The 20,689-nt window shown below is 39.4% G+C and overlaps 2 protein-coding genes across 2 annotated transcripts; both read right to left on the bottom strand.

Moving 5' to 3' along the window:
• Positions 1 to 14: 14 nt before the first annotated feature.
• On the bottom strand, positions 15 to 15,066 carry tmem65 (transmembrane protein 65). The gene is made up of 8 exons (XM_042776144.1): positions 14,887 to 15,066; positions 14,550 to 14,780; positions 12,564 to 12,608; positions 12,421 to 12,488; positions 9,726 to 9,780; positions 8,963 to 9,005; positions 3,650 to 3,755; positions 15 to 2,948 (listed from the first exon to the last, which is right to left on the bottom strand). Coding segments are annotated over exons 1-8 (669 nt in total). The 5' UTR covers positions 14,888 to 15,066; the 3' UTR covers positions 15 to 2,828.
• An 874-nt stretch (positions 15,067 to 15,940) lies between these two features.
• rnf139 (ring finger protein 139) lies at positions 15,941 to 19,757 on the bottom strand. The gene is made up of 2 exons (XM_042776138.1): positions 19,444 to 19,757; positions 15,941 to 18,422 (listed from the first exon to the last, which is right to left on the bottom strand). Exons 1-2 carry the CDS (start codon positions 19,604 to 19,606, stop codon positions 16,579 to 16,581), a joined length of 2,007 nt encoding a protein of 668 aa, XP_042632072.1. The 5' UTR covers positions 19,607 to 19,757; the 3' UTR covers positions 15,941 to 16,578.
• Positions 19,758 to 20,689: the final 932 nt, after the last annotated feature.

The raw sequence follows: 20,689 nt of genomic DNA, 5'->3' as shown, positions 1-20,689 counted from the left end.
GTGAATTCCAGAGGTGTTTAGCTGTTTAATGTGTTTATTTACGCACACGGACTGGTTAACCCTCCTTAACTCACCCGTTCAGACTGAATTGTGTGTTAGATGCTGAACACAATTAGACTGTACATAACCAAAACAATGCAGTGTGATTTTTATATTGTCAATAAAAGCATTTTATTAAAACCAGTTGCAGTGTGAAAACTTCAGGAGATGTTTATTTCATTTATAATTTGGTAACACTTTACAATAAGGTCTGATTAGTTAACGCAAGAACTAAAATTAACTAATAATGAGTTATAATTTTGTTGCTGTTCGTGTCAGCTAAATAATGTTAATTTCAACATCTAATACATTATTAAACTCTTAACATTAGCTAAGATTATTAAATGCTTGTTAGTTAACGTTATTGTGAAGTGTTACCTATAATTCATTTGAACAGTTCTCTGTGAAATACTTGATGTGAATGGAATCTGGATCCAGATCAACAAATATGAGTTCATTCAAATTAAAGCAACACAACATGACATTTACAGCATCTTTGAACAAAACTGATACTCCGTGTGCTTGAACTCGTACGGTTCACTTCAGTAGTTCTGAGGAGCGACAAATGAAGTTATAAAAGTACAAATATTCCATGTGGTCTCACAAAAATAATCATAGAATCTGCAAAATACTGTAAAATAGACTACATGTCCACTACCCAGAGACAGCTGTGCAATAATTACATATTCATGATTAGAATGCATAGTGTCCAATAATAAGTATACACTAACACACTTGATATATTACCCAGAAATCATTTGATCATTAAACTACTAAAACATCACTGCAGAGGTATTTCTGTTCAGACGTGAAACTCATCTGAGTTCATCAGAAACGCGTCTGAACCTCGAGGAATCGTGGGTTTCTACAGCATCTGCCTTATTTTATATGTACAGTTTTGGTTAATATTTTGAATTAGATTTCATTTTTATATTTTCTGTTTTCATTTTAATTTCAGTTAAAGTTTTAGAATTGTGTATCTTTCATTATTTGTTTTTATTTCGTTTTAATTTTTTATTATAATTATTATAGCACTTTAAACGAAATTATTATTATTTTACATTTTATTTCAGTTAAAGTTTGTTGTGCATTTTAGTCATTTTATTATTTTTTTTTAAATAAAGTATACATTTTTGTGTTTAATTTTAAAGTTAATGTTTATTTTATTTCAAGTAATTAATTTTTATATTTTATTTTATTATTTTTTTTTGCCTTCACTCAGACACATTCATATATGACCCTGTCAATCATTCAATTTAAATAAAAATAAAATATGTATTTAAAATATCTGAGTGATGCATTTTAGCAGGTTTTATGTGGATAAATCAGACTTTGTGAGACGAAGTAAAGAAAATTTAAGGAATAAATTGAAGCGAACTCGATGCATCAATATAGTCTCTAAATGTAAATGTCTTGCATTGATAACTCCAAAGTTTGAAAATACAACTTCCAACAGATCTCTGTTACTTTTTAATTATTTTAACAAATAAATAGTGCAACTAAATAACTCTAACTGAACCTTCTGATGCTCTTGCTCAGTATTTCCGTCTTGTTTTCCAGTGCAAATGTCTAAAGATTATTAAAATCAAGATGCATTTAGTGGAGAAGCAAATAAGACGTCTCGTTTTCTGAGAAACGGATCAAAATGAAGTGAGTTTATAATTAAAACGAGAACAAATATCTGCCAGAGGAGTCAGAAAAACTCCATTGATTCAAAGGGGGAGGTTTCACCTCGCATTAACAGATATTTGTTCTTGTTTTATTCATAAACTCAGTTAATTTTGTTCAGTTTCTGGGAAACTCATTTAGCATCTCCAGTAAATGTGGATGATTTAGATACTTACTTGATTTAGATAATGCATGCAACATCTAATGTCACGAATCGAAGACTTTCAGCTCAGATTTAAAAACCTTTTAGGCCTTAATTTGTGAAAACGTAATTTAAGTAAATTAAAAACACAAACTTCACGACGAACTGTGTTTGGTTGAGGAAACCCACGAGACCCAGCGGCTCAGCGAGGTTTAGTTCACGTCTCTGATGCATGATGGGAATGCAGAACGTCACATACTCGTGTACGAGAGTAAAAAGGCTTGTGCTGTTCAGAATAAATCTAACTCCAGTTGAAATCATACTGATATGTGATATATTTAGTTTCACGATGTTGCAAAATCTCCAGTAAATGTTCTTAAACCCTGCCACGTTCGGCAGATGTGAGTTATTCTCTTCAAACTAAACTTCATTCTTCACTAAACGCTTCCGCAGAAAACATGCTGCTAAAATCTAAAGGCACAGGAATCAAACAACAGAAAGGAAAAGAGAGGCCCGTTCACACCGAGAATAATAACTACAACAGTATTCCAGTTCATGAGACTATTAATATTCTTAAACAGCACGGACACGATCAGATCAGATGAGAACAGAATGGATCTGAATACTGAGCTGTGAGTCATTAACATGATTTTCCTGTTTTAATCCGTCTGTACTGTATAAAGTGCTAAGTGTGACTTGACTTTAAGTGGGATGGACTCTGATGGCTGTCGTTGCTCTGTGCTGCTGTGGTTATCATCGTAGTGTGGAGTGATTATAAACTGTGGTTGGAGTTATGGCTCCGGCTGTGAACAGACCTGTAGAGTAGTGTTCAACTCATGCTCATCATAACGTCTGTCTCTAGATTAACTAGCTGCTCTCTTCTACTGTTGATGATGATGATGTTTACCGTGTGAACATTTGTTCTGTTGCTTGATTTCTTCACTTCAATATAAATGTTGTCATGCAGACAGAAAGCCTGTCATTTTGAGTTTGGATCATTCTTCTTTTTCTCCTCCTCTTTATCATCATCATCATCGCTTAAGAAGAGCAACGGAAACATTCCCAGAATGCATCCGATAGTGATGCCGATGGCTTTACCCTGAAAACAGACACAGACACACACACACACACACACACACACACACACACACACACAGGAGATTAAGAAGCTGCTGCAGTCAAGATAAACAACCTGAAAACACACTCACAAGCAAACTCATCACATACTCATACACACACTCATCTTTTAAACACACACAAACACACACACACACACACACACACACACAGGAGATTAAGAAGCTGCTGCAGTCAAGATAAACAACCTGAAAACACACTCACAAGCAAACTCATCACATACTCATACACACACTCATCTTTTACACACACACACACACACAGACTCTCTCTCACTCATACACACACACTCTCTCTCTCACACACACACACACACACACACACACACACACACACAGACTCTCTCTCACTCATACACACACACACACACTCTCTCTCTCACACACACACACACACACACACACACACACACACACACACACACAGACTCTCTCTCTCTCACACACACACAAACACACACACACTCTCTCTCACACACACACACACAAACAAACACACTCTCTCTCTCTCTCACACACACACACACACAAACGAACACACTCTCTCACTCACTCACACACACACTCTCTCTCTCTCACACACACACACACATACTCACACACAAACAAACACACACTCTCTCTCTCACACACTCGCACAAACACACACACACGTGTGTCTCACCATGTGTGAAGTGACTCTGGTCTGCCACATATCCACTTGTTTCGGAGTGAGATCAGGAATCTGCATCCCGAAGCGCGTCGCCAGAGCCTCCACGTAACCTGCTAAACTACACACAGCATTACTAACACTGACGCACGGCACTACTGACACTGACGCACGGCACTACTGACACTGACGCACGGCACTACTGACACTGACGCACAGCACTACTGACACTGACGCACGGCACTACTGACACTGACGCACGGCACTACTGACACTGACGCACGGCACTACTGACACTGACGCACGGCACTACTGACACTGACGCACAGCACTACTAACACACAGCATTACTAACACTGACACACAGCACTACTAACACTGACACACAGCACTACTGACACACAGCATTACTAACACTGACACACAGCATTACTAACACTGACACACAGCATTACTAACACTGACACACAGCATTACTAACACTAACACACAGCATTACTAACAGCATTACTAACACTGACACACAGCATTACTAACACTAACACACAGCATTACTAACAGCATTACTAACACTGACACACAACATTACTAACACTGACACACAGCACTACTGACACTGACGCACGGCACTACTGACACTGACACACAGCACTACTGACACACAGCACTACTGACACACAGCACTACTGACACTGACACACAGCATTACTAACTGACACACAGCATTACTAACACACAGCATTACTAACACTGACACACAGCATTACTAACTGACACACAGCATTACTAACAGACACACAGCATTACTAACACACAGCATTACTAACACTGACACACGGCATTACTAACTGACACACAGCATTACTAACACTGACACACAGCACTACTGACACACGGCACTGCTGACACTGACACACGGCACTACGAACTACTGACACTGACACACAGCACTACTGACACACAGCACTACTGACACTGACACACGGCACTACTGACACACAGCACTACTGACACTGACACACGGCACTACTGACACTGACACACGGCATTACTAACTGACACACAGCATTACTAACACACAGCATTACTAACACACAGCATTACTAACACTGACACACAGCACTACTGACACTGACACACAGCACTACTGACACTGACACACGGCATTACTGACACTGACACACAGCACTACTGACACTGACACACGGCATTACTGACACTGACGCACAGCATTACTAACACACAGCATTACTAACACTGACACACAGCACTACTAACACACAGCACTACTAACACTAACACACAGCATTACTAACACTGACACACAGCATTACTAACACTGACACACAGCATTACTAACACTGACACACAGCATTACTAACACTGACACACAGCATTACTACACACTGACAACACGGACACACATTACTAACACTGACACACACAGCATTACTAACACTGACACACACAGCATTACTAACACTGACACACGGCATTACTAACACTGACACACGGCATTACTAACACTGACACACACAGCATTACTAACACTGACGCACAGCATCACTAACACTGACACACAGCACTACTGACACACAGCATTACTAACACTGACACACGGCATTACTACACACATTACTAACACTGACACACGGCATTACTAGACACTGACACACACAGCATTACTAACACTGACGCACGGCATTACTAACACACAGCATTACTAACACTGACACACAGCACTACTAACACTGACACACAGCATTACTAACACACAGCACTACTAACACTAACACACAGCATTACTAACACTGACGCACAGCATCACTAACACACAGCACTACTAACACTAACACACAGCATTACTAACACTGACACACAGCACTACTAACACTGACACACAGCATTACTAACACACAGCACTACTAACACTGACACACAGCACTACTAACACTGACACACAGCATTACTAACACTGACACACAGCATTACTAACTGACACAGACACACAGGCATTACTAACACTGACACACAGCATTACTAACACTGGACACACAGCATTACTACACACACACAGCATTACTAACACACAGCATTACTAACACTGACACACGGCATTACTAACACTGACACACACAGACACTACTACTGACACACAGCATTACTACACACACACATTACTAACACTGACACACAGCATTACTGACACTGACACACAGCATTACTAACACTGACACACACACACAGCATTATTACTAACACTGACACTGACACACAGCATTACTAACACTGACACACAGCACACTGAACACTGACCACAGCTTACTAACACTGACACACTGCATTACTAACACTGACACACACAGCATTACTAACACTGACACACAGCATTACTGACACTCTGCACACACTCATTACTGACAGCACTACTAACACTGACACACAGCACTACTAACACTGACACACGGCATTACTAACACTGACACACACAGCATTACTAACACTGACGCACAGCATTACTAACACACAGCATTACTAACACTGACACACAGCATTACTAACACTGACACACACAGCATTACTAACACTGACACACACAGCATTACTAACACTGACACACACAGCATTACTAACACTGACACACACATCAACAGCATTACTAACACTACACACTTACTACACTGACACACACAGCATTACTAACACTGACACACAGCACTACTGACACTCTGACACACAGCATTACTAACACTGACACACACTGACAAAATTACTAACACTGACACACAGCATTACTAACACTGACACACACAGCATTATTACTAACACTGACACACGGCATTACTAACACTGACACACACAGCATTACTAACACTGACGCACAGCATCACTAACACACAGCACTACTAACACTGACACACAGCATTACTAACACTGACGCACAGCATTACTAACACACAGCACTACTACAGCACTACTGACACTGACACACAGCATTACTAACACTGACACACACATTTAGCATTGCACACTAACACTGACACACACACAGCATTACTAACACTGACACACTTACTAACACAGCACACTAACACATTACTAACACTGACACACAGCATTACTAACACTGACACACACACTAGCCATTACTACACTGACTGCACTAACACTACACACACATTACTAACAACACACAGCATTACTAACACTGACACACAGCAGCCCTAACACTGACACACAGCATTACTAACACTGACACAGCACTACTAACACTAACACACAGCATTACTAACACTGACTGACACACAGCATTACTAACACACACACATTACTAACACTGACACACAGCACTACTAACACTGACACACAGCATTACTAACACACAGCACTACTAACACTAACACACACAGCATACTACACTACACACAGCACTTACTACACAGACACACAGCATTACTAACACTGACACACAGCATTACTAACACTGACACACAGGCACAGCATTACTAACACTGACACACACATTACTAACACTGACACACAGCATTACTAACACACAGCATTACTAACACTGACACACACAGCACTACTAACAGCTGACACACAGCAGCATTACTAACACTGACACACATTATTAACACATTACTAACACGGCATTACTAACACTGACACACACAGCATTACTAACACACAGCATTACTAACACTGACACACAGCACTACTAACACTGACACACAGCATTACTAACACTGACACTGGACACACACAGCATTACTAACACTGACACACGGCATTACTAACACTGACGCACGGCATTACTAACACACAGCATTACTAACACTGACACACAGCACTACTAACACTGACACACAGCACTACTAACACTGACACACACACGCATTACTAACACTGACGCACACACACAGCACTACTACACACAGCATTACTAACACTGACACACAGCACTACTAACACTGACACACAGCACTACTAACACTGACACACAGCACTACTAACACACAGCACTACTAACACTAACACACAGCATTACTAACACTGACACACAGCATTACTAACACACAGCATTACTAACACTGACACACAGCATTACTAACACACAGCATTACTAACACTGACACACAGCACTACTAACACTGACACACAGCATTACTAACACTGACACACGGCATTACTAACACTGACACACGGCATTACTAACACTGACGCACAGCATTACTAACACACAGCATTACTAACACTGACACACAGCACTACTAACACACAGCACGCACAACACTACTACACACTTACTACACACAGCAGCATTACTAACACTGACACACAGCATTACTAACACTGACACACAGCATTACTAACACTGACACACAGCATTACTAACACACAGCACTACTAACACTAACACACAGCATTACTAACACACAGCATTACTAACACTGACACACGGCATTACTAACACTGACACACACAGCATTACTAACACACACACAGCATTACTAACACTGACACACAGCATTACTACACTGACACACAGCATTAATAACACACAGCATTACTAACACTGACACACAGCATTACTGACAGACACACAGCATTACTAACACACAGCATTACTAACACTGACACACGGCATTACTAACTGACACACAGCATTACTAACACACAGCATTACTAACACTGACACACAGCATTACTAACACTGACACACAGCATTACTAACACACAGCACTACTAACACTGACACACAGCATTACTAACACTGACACACAGCACTACTGACACTGACACACAGCACTACTGACACTGACACACAGCATTACTAACACTGACACACAGCATTACTAACACACAGCACTACTAACACTAACACACAGCATTACTAACACTGACACACAGCATTACTAACAGCACTACTAACACTAACACACAACATTACTAACACTGACACACAGCACTACTGACACTGACACACAGCATTACTAACACTGACACACAGCATTACTAACACTGACACACGGCATTACTAACACTGACACACGGCACTACTGACACTGACACACAGCATTACTAACAATGACACACAGCATTACTGACACTGACACACAGCACTACTGACACTGACACACAGCACTACTGACACTGACACACAGCACTACTGACACTGACACACAGCACTACTAACACTAACACACAGCATTACTAACACTGACACACAGCATTACTAACAGCATTACTAACACTGACACACAGCATTACTAACACTAACACACAGCTCGCTGATCCTCACACACTGTGAGTGAAGCTGCTTACCCGAGTCCAGCCAGATCAGACACCAGGTTCCCCAGCGCCGCCGCTGAAACACAGTCAAACACCACACTACCGGATCTCAGTCCAGATCACAGGAAATTATATTCAGCATGAAATACAACTATAAACACTAGATATTTGATGTAAAATAAATAATAAAAATAACTTAAATATATAATGTAAAAATAAAATACATAGAGTACATCAGGAATCCTTCAACTGGCTTAATGTGCTTTAATTATCATGAATTTATATATATATATTTATATATATATATATGTATGTATATGTGTGTGTGTGTGTGTGTGTGTGTGACCATAAATCCCAAAAACCTTAATTTCCAAAAAAAAGTTGTTAAAAAGAACTTTTTGTCTTCTGATTTGGTATGAAATGTGAACTAAACATGTTGGTTTCATGAGATTCACCCACATAAAATCACCAGAATAAAACACAAAACCTGTTCTGACTAGTGAGTGTGTGTGTGTGTTTGTGTGTGTGCGTGTTTGTGTGTGAGAGTGAGTGTGTGAGTGAGTGTGTGTGTGTTTGTTAGTGTGAGAGTGAGTGTGAGAGTGAGTGTGTGTGAGAGTGTGTGTGAGAGAGTGAGAGTGAGTGTGTGTGAGTGAGAGTGCATGAGTGGAGTGTGAGAGTGAGTGTGTGTGAGAGTGTGTGTGAGAGTGTGTGTGTGTGTGAGTTGTGTGCGTGCCGTGTGTGAGAGTGAGTGTTAGAGTGTGTGTGTGTGTGCACAAATATCCTTATGTGTGTATACCTGCCATGGTGGATATTCCGAGCGTCAATCCGATGGACAGTTCAATCTGAGTGCCCTTAAAAAACAACACCATATACATCATCAGAGACGAACACAAAGAGCCTTTGAATAAAACCAACATCCAAGTACAAGAAAATGACTGCAGGGCTCAACGTGAAGGATTTTTTCCTGTGGTCCGTTTGGGCCAGTGGTTCAGATTTCTACTTGCCCTCCAACACTGTCTCAAACTCACAGCTGAATCTCTGGATTCACACACAGACAACAACTTGACTCTTTATAAACAGATGGTCTACATCAACACTTCCTGGGCCTGTTTTAAATTAGTTTAAAATAAAATAAATGTGAAAAGTATTAATACTACTGTTCTGGCACAGACATACTGTAAATGAGAAAAAAGTTGCACTGGCCTGTACTGTGTGTTTACTATAATACACTCATATTATTGGAATGTTGCATCAATTTTTATCCTGTTTCATTTTTAATTATGCCTTAATGGTCATTATATAAAGTGGTTCGACATATTACAGCCATGTTACTCTGCAATATATAGAATAAACATATGAAAGATGATGCATTATTTGTCCACCAGATAACACTTGAATGCTACGATGAATGTAGTGGCCTAAAATTCTGTAAAAGCTAATTAGGCTAACTTCAGCATTTTACAAATAACTGATAATGTATAAGAATCTTTCTTTTCACACGGCTAGTCGCTCTGGCAGGCGTTGTTCATTGGTCAGGCATTGACCAATAAAATGGCTTCATTCGCACCCCAGCCCCGCCCCCTGGATCTGCTCTCTCGCATCTGCATGCACAATTGAGTTTACTACAAGAATAGCGCGAAACGAGTATAAAAAGTCAAAGCAAATCGAGAGATTCAGCTTTACACATCAAATAAATAACAAATAAATCAACAACAAATATGAATATTAACATTACACCTTCCAACATTCAAATCAAAAAACTCACTATTTTCCCTGCACTTTTTTACCGTCATAGTCTACACACTTCTTAATATTTCCACAAAAATTACATTTTGGAAAATGATTGCAGTGTGGTTTGTGTGCAAGCCCCGAACTCTGGAACCCGTTTCCATCACTGAATCAATTTTTTTAAAAAAAGGTAATTGCGACTCTTCATCTCACAATTCTTCAGAATTGTGTGATATAAACTCGAAATTCTGAGAATATTTTTTTTTTTTTTTTTTCGGAATTGGACTTTATAACTCACAATTGCAAGTTTATATCTCTATATTGGCCTGTATCTATTTTTTCTCTCGCAATTCTGACTTTTTTCCCCGCAATTGACTTTATTCGCAATTCAGACTTTTTTCTCACAATTCTAACTTTTTTCTCGCAATTCTGACTTTTTTCTCTCGCAATTCTGACTTTTTTTTTTTGTTTTTTTCGCAATTCTAACTTTTTTTTTCCTCGCAATTTTTGACTTTTCTCGCAATTCAAACTTTTTTTTTCTCGCAATTCTGACTTTTTTTCTCTCCCAATTCTGACTTTTTTCCTCGCAATTCGAACTTTTTCCTCGCAATTTTAACTTTTTTTCTCGCAATTGACTTTTTTCCTCTCGCAATTCTGACTTTTTTTTTTTTCCTCTCGCAATTCTGACTTTTTTCCTCTCGCATTTCTCGACTTTTTTTTTCCTCGCAATTCTGACTTTTTTTTCCTCGTAGTTGGGAATCTCGCAATTCTGACTTTTTTTTCCTCTCGCAATTCTGACTTTTTTTCCTCGCAATTCAGACTTTTTTCTCGCAATTCTGACTTTTTTTCCTCGCAATTCGGAATTTTTTTCTCGTAATTTTGACTTTTTTCCTCGCAATTCTGACTTTTTTTCCTCACAATTTTGACTTTTTTCTTGCAATTGACTTTTTTCCTCATAATTGAATTTTCTCGCAATTCTGACTCAATTCAGACTTTTTTCTCCCATCCCATTTTTTTTCCTCGTAATTGAATTTTCTCGCAATTCTGATTTTTTTTCTGACTTTTTTTTTTTTTTCCTCGCAATTCTGACTTTTTTTCCTCGTAAATTGAATTTTCTTGCAATTCCTGACTTGAAATTCCCTCGCAATTCTGACTTTTTTTTTTCCTCGCAATTCTGACTTTTTTCCTCGTAATTTTTTTTCTCGCAATTCTGACTTTTTTTTTCCCTCGCAATTTCTCACTTTTTTCCTCGTAGTTGAATTTTCTCGCAATTCTGACTTTTTTCTCTCAAAATTCTGACTTTTTTCCTCGTAATTGAATTTTCTCGCAATTCTGACTTTTTTCTCGCAATTCTGACTTTTTTCCTCGCAATTCTGACTTTTTTCCTCTCCCAATTCTGACCAATTCACACATTTTTTCTCTCAATTTCCTTGCAATTTTGACTTTTTTTCCTCGCAATTCAGACTTTTTTCCTCGCAATTTTGACTTTTTTTCTTGCTATTCTGACTTTTTCCCTCTAAATTCTGACTTTTTTCCGCAATTCTAACTTTTTTTCCCTCAATTCTGACTTTATAACTCACAATTGCAGGAAAAAAGTCTGAATTGTGAGATAAAAGTCACAATTTTTTTAATGATAAACAGATACAAATATAAATCTTTAAGCTCTCAAATGTGGCGTTGTGTTTTAAATCCTTCCGGTCTTTGACTGCAGAACTCTATATTCTAGTGCTGACAGCTGTGTGTGCTGATGTGACGTGACTCACGGCGGCGATCATGATGGCGTTATCCAGGAAGCCGAAGCCGATGAAGGGAATGGCGTTGTGCAGGAGAACTAGAAAGCAGAAGACCCAGAGCTGAGAGAAAGATCACTGAATGAGCTGAAACGAGCTGAGAGACGTGAACTCACTGTATCTGAGCTGCGCTGACGTCAGCGGAGACGATTCCTCCGAGTCTGAAAGCACACACATCAGATCAGCTTCAGTTATACTCTACACTAATATAAAAGACACAAACTAGCAGAGAGAAAACATTTTCATTAACTACAATAAAAACAAGTAAGAATGAGTTTTACTTCTGTTTTACTTATTCTTTTTACCTTAAGTAATAGTTATTTAATTTTATTGGCATGTCAGCATCTTCATGGCAAAAACTAAGGTGGGATAATACAAGAGTTACATAAACACAAAATAAAAACCAAGCAAACACAAAAATACAGCAGTTAAAATTATAGTTTTTTTTTAAACATGAAATTTTCAATCTTTTCTAGTAAAATCTTTCTTGTTTTACTTTACTAAATTTATAATAAATTTAACATTGCATAAATTGTAAAAGTTTTTTTTTACAAACAAAAAAATATTTTATTTGAAATAAAAACAAAAAAATAATTTGTATACTATATTATATATTGATAAATCAATATTAATATAGATATATAAATAGTGATCATGTCATGTGATCTTTTATACATTGATCAATTGGTATATATATATATATATAAATATATATATATATTACTTATTTTACTTAAAATAATATATGTATTAACTATAAGATTTCTAATTTATTTAGATTAACAAATTAAAATTAATACTTTTTTTATTTTACAAAATATCTGTTGCCGAGTTTAAGTGTTTAATGATTTATTTATACAATCAAAATAAAACACTTAATAAAAATATATAATTTATTTTAAATAGTAAATATACATAAATATAAATAAAATGTGAGTATCTATTAATAATATTAAAATAAATGCATAATAATTTGTAAAATAAATACAATTTAGAATTTATCAAATTGCTTTTTTTTTTTTTATTTCCTTTATCAATTATTACTATTGTTTATTTTTTCCCCTCTTCATTCATATGTATGTGAATGTCTTCTGAATGCTTTCAAAGCAGCTTTACAGAAACTCATGTAAATGTTAGACTACGATAAACCTACAGTCACACATCCAGAGCTCCAGATGAGCTCAAATAGTTCACAGAGGTCACACCCTCACCTCTGACCTTACAATCTTGCACACATTCAGCTCTGGTCTGAGACTAAATATACACACTTCCCTAGTGTACAGGAAGTGAACCGCAGCGAGTGAATCAGCAGATCAGTGCACTGATGAGATACAGCAGACACGCATGAGTCGAGTTTACACTGAACACAGAAGAAGAAGAAGAACAGGATCCGAATCACACACCGAGTGGAAACTGATGAGTGCATGAGGGAAGGTCAGACACACACGAGTCACATGACTCACGTCACCATAGCAACAGCAGCTTCCTGAACAGAGCCGAATAAACACTGCTATTATTACATAGAACAAGAGACAGTGCGTAAATAAAGGCTCCATTGTGTAACATTTGCCAATAAATAATTCTTCTAAAGCATTCACTAATCTCAGTTCATTTAAACCTTTAATAACACGTTGTTAAAATCAAAAGTTGTAACTTGAACCAGAGCTAACAGCTGTATTCTTTAACAAAAAATAACTTCTGTAAACGAATGCAGCTGTTGCTCATAGTTAAAGTTTTAACTAAGGCAAGCTAATGAGAAATTAATGTAAAGTGCTACCTAGTGTTCATTACTCTTTTGCACTTTAACCTGTTTGAAACATTTGTTTACTTTATACGTTGTTGTGCATTGCTTTATTGTATTTAAATGCAAAATTTTAACACTTTCCCGATATCGCGATAATACACGGTATACCGCAGCATGAAATACATTATATTTATGCATATATGTGTGCATTATAAACACGCTCACACACCTACACATGTGGTATTACCATGGTACAGTGACGGAATCGAGAATGGTGGTTATCTGGTCTCCCAGCCTGGTTAATCTGGTTTCTGTCGGGAGACCAGACCATTCATGTCCAGAACACCAGCAGAGTTACCTTCGCTCTTGGACTCGAAGCTCTGCAGCTCCTTCAGTAAGCAGCTCCGGTTCGCCGGGCTCAGGCTGTACACGAACTCGCGCGCCTGGTTCGGGAGCTCCAGCTGCTCCGGGTTGATCTTGCGTCGGTGTGTCCCGAGGAACCGGGCGTGCAGGTGACCCGGACCCGGCGCGTGACGGGCCACGAGCGAGCGCACCACAGCCAGCCGGATCATCGCAGCGCAGGAACTCACTGGAAACCAGAACACGCCCTGTTACACATGAACGAGGCACGCGCGACTCTACAGCGTGAAAACACGCTCCGGTGGGTGTGTATGGGGTGTGATAACTGAACTTACTTGTGTCCGGACCACAGTAACCCGATCCGCGCGCACTTGCCTTTCCATTCCTATCGTAAGAAACGCACGGGATTCCTCTCACGCGATGTTTTAGACGCTACGGTTGTGTTTAAAAACGCGTGAGACTTTCCATACGCTCTGAATCGCGGTCACGTTGCATGATGGGAAATGTAGTCCCAAGCGGCAGATGCGTCATGGGAAATGTAGTCGATGACGAGGCTGGATTCAGAAACCTACGGAAGCCCGTTTCAGCCACGTAATACAAAACAAAACATGCTTTGGAAGGTCATAGATATGAGATGAAAAATGCTAATTATGTCTTTAAAAGTCGAAATGATGACAGAAAAAGCATAGTTGTGAGAAGTCAAAATTCTGAGTTAAAAAAGTCAAATTATGTCATACCAAATTGACATGAAATTGAATTTAAAAATCTAAATTATGACCTAAAAATACATATTGTTAGATAAAAGTGAAAATTATGACTTAAAAAATATCTTAAAAGAACAGTCAACACATTTTGTGAATATTCTGAGTCGAATTTACAAGAACAAACTTGTACCAATAGAATAGTCTTATACTAAACTTTTTAATATTTTGAGAATGCCAAAATTATTCTAAATTACGAGAATAAAGTCAAGATTAAAAAGACTTCACTTTATTCTTGTCATAACTTTAAAGTCTTCATTTCAACTTTTAATCTTGCAATAATTACCTTAAAATCATAATTTAGATTTTCCAAAGCATTTTTTTTTCTCAAGTGGCTGAAATGGGCTTCTGTAGAAAACTGATGAGTGAACAGAATTATGAAAGATCAGCGTGTGATTTTAAATTGTATATTAACATGAATATGTCATCATTAATTTTAACAGCAGCTGAATATCAGTAAGTCACAGAATCTGTATAAGCGTTAGTCATGCCCTTTAAAGACATTTGACACGTAATGATTCTAAAATTGCATCATGCGGTCAGTCTTCTCATGCATCTAAATGTTCAGGTTTAAGTGAATTTATGTCATTAAAAACCTGTGAAGAAACAAACCACAACAAAGAAGTTAAAAAAATATAATCAAGTGCAAAGTTCCAGATCACTTCGAACATAGAACTTTATCTTAATCATTTTATTTACAAAAGAACTAAAGCAGATGATTTATTTACATCAGTCCTCTTGGCAAATCAACCGTTTAACCTGAAATCAAACACACGTCTAATCATGGAGTTACTGCATTCGACAACACCACCAGAAATCAGAAAAACCAAATGCTGTTTTGGTGAAACGTGTTAATTGCATTGTAAATTGTGCCTGGCAGGTCAAAAAGCAACAGCGTATGATACTATCAGATACTGAGGAGAGGTGGAAAATGCTGCCGGAGAGCGTAATATATCGCAGTCAAACTGAGATTAACAGCTGATTCAGCTTTCTCCAGTGGACAACTGTCAAACGTCAGTGTATCATTCTTTTATTACATGTACAATAATGTACACAATTATAATAGAGGTCACTCAAGAGACCAGTAGTGATCATATCGAGGTATACTGCGATTACAGTAGCACGTCACTCTTTATCGTTCAGCCAAACATGATCAGGAAAAACACAAGATCAGCCCTTTTATATAAACACAAAAAAAATTAAAAAGCATAACGTCCCTGATCACGCGAATCGTTTTTTTTTTGTTATTTAAATATCTGCGCTGCTTCAGTTGGAGTCCGTGTCGTCGTTAATGTACTCTTCCTCGACTAGCGTCGCGCCCGGATGCGTCCCCCACTCCTCCTCGTCGTACTCGATGCTGTCATTGTCCTCCAGAAGCTCGTTTTCAGGCTCCGCCCCTCCGACGGCCATGTCTGCATTGGCCCCGCCCTCATCCTCCTCAAACTCCGCCCTCTCCTGTCCCTGTGCGGCATAGCCGTTGTTGTTGGAGAACGTAGCGTGCTCGTTTCCGTCGTCCTCGATGTAGACGCGCTGGTGGCACATGGGACACGTGTCTTGAATGTACAGCCACTTGCGCAAACACAGCGCGTGGAAGTAGTGGTGGCACGGAGTAATGCGCGCGGACGCGGTGAACTCCTGATAGCAGATCGCACAAACGTCCTCGATCTCCCGCAGCTGCGCGCCTTTGACCTCCGGGAGCGAGTTGATCTTCTTGACGGCGGTGCGGCGGTTGATAAACGTCTTCCAGCCGTTCTTCGCCTGCAGGTAGATGTTGAAATACGCGTGCAGACACATCATGCACGCGCGGATTTTACTTCCCGACTCGAACATCATCGTATACGCGCCATTTCCGAACATGATCACGCCGAAGACGAACTCGACGATGTTGCCAGTGGAGCGCACGTAGTAGACGTAGTCGTCCAGTTTCTCCCAGAGCACGTTGTAGAAGCCGTCGATCATGAACAGCGCGTAGACGGTGAGCGAGACGAGGACTTTGAGACAGAGCTCCACGCAGAACGCGGTGACGGCGAAGAGCCACGTGTTTAGCACGTAGTGATGCCACAGCACGTAACTGAGCAGGATGGGCAGCGCGAACAGGGCTAGAGACACCAGCAGGACGGGAACATGCCTGCGCACTGAGGAGACGTGCGAGGCGCTTAGCGACATGAGCACCGGATCCGTCATGCCGTGGATGAAATGCAGAATCGCGGTTAGCAGAAGGCACATATTCCGGCTAAGCCGGATCAGTCGCTCCTCAGGTTCCAGTCCGCTTAGTCCCGTCTGCAAAGCTAGGATGAAGAACAGCACGGGTGCAACAAACCCCAGCCGCTTATCCTCCTCCTCGGTTGAGCCGATGAATGCTAAGATGCTAAGTCCCAAGTAATGCGCGAGCGACGAGATAACGGCGCTCATTCCCAACACGGTGAGCGTCGAATCGCAGCCGCTGATGATCAAGTTGCTGGTCAAATCCCAAAACAAGTCCCAGCCGAGCTGCAGGCCGCTTTCCGAGCGAACCACACGCACTACGTACACTAGGATGACTGCTTGCGCGGTCATGCGCGTTAGCCAGAAGACGCGCAGGATGTCGGGGAAGCGTATGCGCTTCCAGGTGTCCTCCAGCAGCAGCTGCAGGCCGTAGATGCGGTACATGTGGCGCAGGAGTAGATAGACATAGCGGCACGAGTAGTAGAACCACTTGAGCTTCCACAGCAGATTAACGGCTGCGTGTGCTGCGAGAATCGCCCCCGATGCTAGCGCTAGCGCCTGACGCACGTGCGCCGGGAGCTCCAGCATCAGCCCCCACAGCGGGGCCATGATGTCCAGCACCAGCAGCGCGGCACAGAGCGACTGCACGTTCAGCAGCGCCACGTAGCCCAGTCCCAGCAGCAGCTGCAGCAGCGCCAGGCCCAGCCAGAGTGTGGCTCCGCTGCGCGGCAGCAGCCCGAAGCCCAGCGCCGCTCGGTTATACGCGCTGTAGAAGTCGATGTGAGATGTGCCGTAGTAGTTGATGAGGACCGAAGCTGCGCCCAGCAGGACGGCCACGAACAGAGTGTAGAACTTGAACAGGGACTTCTGGGAAAGCACCAGAACCACGCTGGAAACCAGAACACCTGCAAAACCAGAGGAAGAAAATCAGCACCGCATCGCAACAATGCAGCAGCATGCATGACGCAACAGACTCAATGCAGCAGGAAATATTGTTACTTTTTGGTAAAATGCTGTTATTCCAGTAGGAACTCTCCGCATGCAGGTTCGCCACGTTTAACAATATAAAGCTTAGTTTAAAAACTGTGCTCATTGATAAACTATTTATAACAAATAACCTTTTCCTACGAAATTCCGCTTATGTGATCACGCTTTTACTGCCACTTTTTAGTAACATTTATATACTACTAAACTTTTTATTAATATTTTGAATTAGCTTTTATCTTTAAACATGGAATTGCGAGAAAAGTAGAAAGTGTGGGATAAAAAGTCGCAATTACCTTTTTAATTATTACATTCACGTGGTGAAAAGAAAGAATCTGAATTGCGAGACGTAAATTTAGAATTGTGAGAAAAACTACGAAGTGTGGCACAGAAAGTCGCAATTACGTTTACATTTTAGTTTTTGCTGTGGTGGCAACAAAAATAGTTCAAAGTTGCGCTATGAACAGAATTCAGAAAAAATGTCAAGATTGCGAGATATATACTTAAAAGAAAACTATGAATTGTGGGATGAAAATTTGCAATGACCTTTTTACATTTTTTATTCTTTAGTGGTAATAAAAAACAGAATTGCGAGACGATTTCGAATTTTGATAAAGAGTTGCAATCACATTATGCAATGTTTAATTCCACTGCTTCAGTATCTTTCAGAAAACATCTAGAATACACACGCGCTTATTTCACTGCACTTTCTGTATTTCAAGCTGGAGTTGACATGTTCGCTCTAAATAGTAAAGTAGTTCTGCTGAGATGTTATCTGTGTGTGACAGTTCTCATAAACACACGGAGATCAAAGCGTGACTGAAGAGCAGACTCGGTTCCGCTCGGTTCTGTGTTCAGGCCCGCCTCGCCGATATAAGCTCATTATCTGTCTGTACACACGAGTATTAACGGCCCGGATCACAGCGGAGAGCCCGGACTCACCCAGCGCGCGGATTAACGCTCTCCCGGCGGTTCCGGTCCATCCGGTACCGGGCTCGGAGTACGAGTTGAATATGGCGTCGATTATAAAGATGCTCGGGACCCGCAGAACCACATCCAGCACTGCGAGCACGTGCTGACTCAGCCGCCCGTGAGCGGAGGCCATGACGCTGATGCCGGTGTCCGGGGACCGTGGGTTTCGGTGCTGTGACTCGGTTCGGTGTCACGCAGGATCTCCACCGGTCGCCATTTTGGCTCTGCTGCTGTTGCTACGTGAGGAACGCGGAAGTGACAACGCACATGCGCAGAACACAGAATACTACACCACAGAACTGACTCGCGTTTAGTATTCACACTTTTAACAATACTGTATTTTTAAAAATACGAATATTTATATATCTTATATTTATATGTATCTTTATAAAAAAAAATTGTTTTAAAAAAAAGCGTTGTTATATTTATAAAAAAAATATATATATATATACAATACAATTTAAAATGCAGTTTCAGTTTATCTATGATATCAGTAACGACACAATAATTTAAACACATTAACAGCTATTATTAATTTTAACGCAGTTTCAATTGTATCTATGATAACATTAACTACAAAAACAATTAACAGCTATTATTAATTGATGTAAAAGTGTAGGCTATTTATAAAACTCAGTGTCGCTAAAGACAAGACAAAAAAAAAGAAAAAAGTTTGTATGAAAATATCAGAGAATAATGATTCATTGCATATGGATCCCGCATCATACTCTTAATAATCATTACAAAAATAAATAAATAGATAAATAAAAATAAAAGCTAAATAATTACACAATCTGTAATATTTCTTCTATTTTAAATCTAAAGCTGAAAAATGAATGTCAGGTTGAAACGTGTTTAAAAATTATATTCATCAATTACTGTTTATTATTATTGCTATGATCTAACAATAAATATTAACAAAAAAGTATTATTTATAGTATTATCTATATACTTTTGTAGTTTTTATTAATATTTTCAATTGTATTTTATTTTTAGATTTAAATGTTAAATTTTGTTTTGTGCCTTTATGTGGATTATTGTATTTTTTTTTTTAATATTACTATTTAGATTTAATATAGTTTTAATTTCAGTTTGATTTTAGCTTTATTTTCAGTATAAATAAATGGATATAATTAATGCATAAATAATTAATAACTTATTTAAAATAAATAAATATATAAAAAATGAAAGAATACAATGTAGAAAATAATAAATA

This window comes from Cyprinus carpio, chromosome A19, assembly GCF_018340385.1.
Source record: "Cyprinus carpio isolate SPL01 chromosome A19, ASM1834038v1, whole genome shotgun sequence".
In the NCBI taxonomy this organism is placed as follows: domain Eukaryota; kingdom Metazoa; phylum Chordata; class Actinopteri; order Cypriniformes; family Cyprinidae; genus Cyprinus; species Cyprinus carpio.
The sequence above is the reverse complement of the archived record's forward strand: the minus strand, read 5'-3'. Positions and strand labels throughout refer to the sequence as shown.

What these genes read in the sequence shown, in the direction of transcription:
- tmem65 (XM_042776144.1), bottom strand. An exon ending in CTTCGAGTCCAAGAGCGAAG is followed by an intron (nt 12,609 to 14,549) that starts GTAACTCTGCTG and finishes GTGTGCTTTCAG; the next exon opens with ACTCGGAGGAATCGTCTCCG. An exon ending in GTCAGCGCAGCTCAGATACA is followed by an intron (nt 12,489 to 12,563) that starts GTGAGTTCACGT and finishes TCTGCTTTCTAG; the next exon opens with TTCTCCTGCACAACGCCATT.
- rnf139 (XM_042776138.1), bottom strand. Translation starts at nt 19,606, where the DNA reads ATGGCCTCCGCTCACGGGCGGCTGAGTCAGCACGTGCTCGCAGTGCTG. An exon ending in AGCGTTAATCCGCGCGCTGG is followed by an intron (nt 18,423 to 19,443) that starts GTGAGTCCGGGC and finishes CTGGTTTTGCAG; the next exon opens with GTGTTCTGGTTTCCAGCGTG.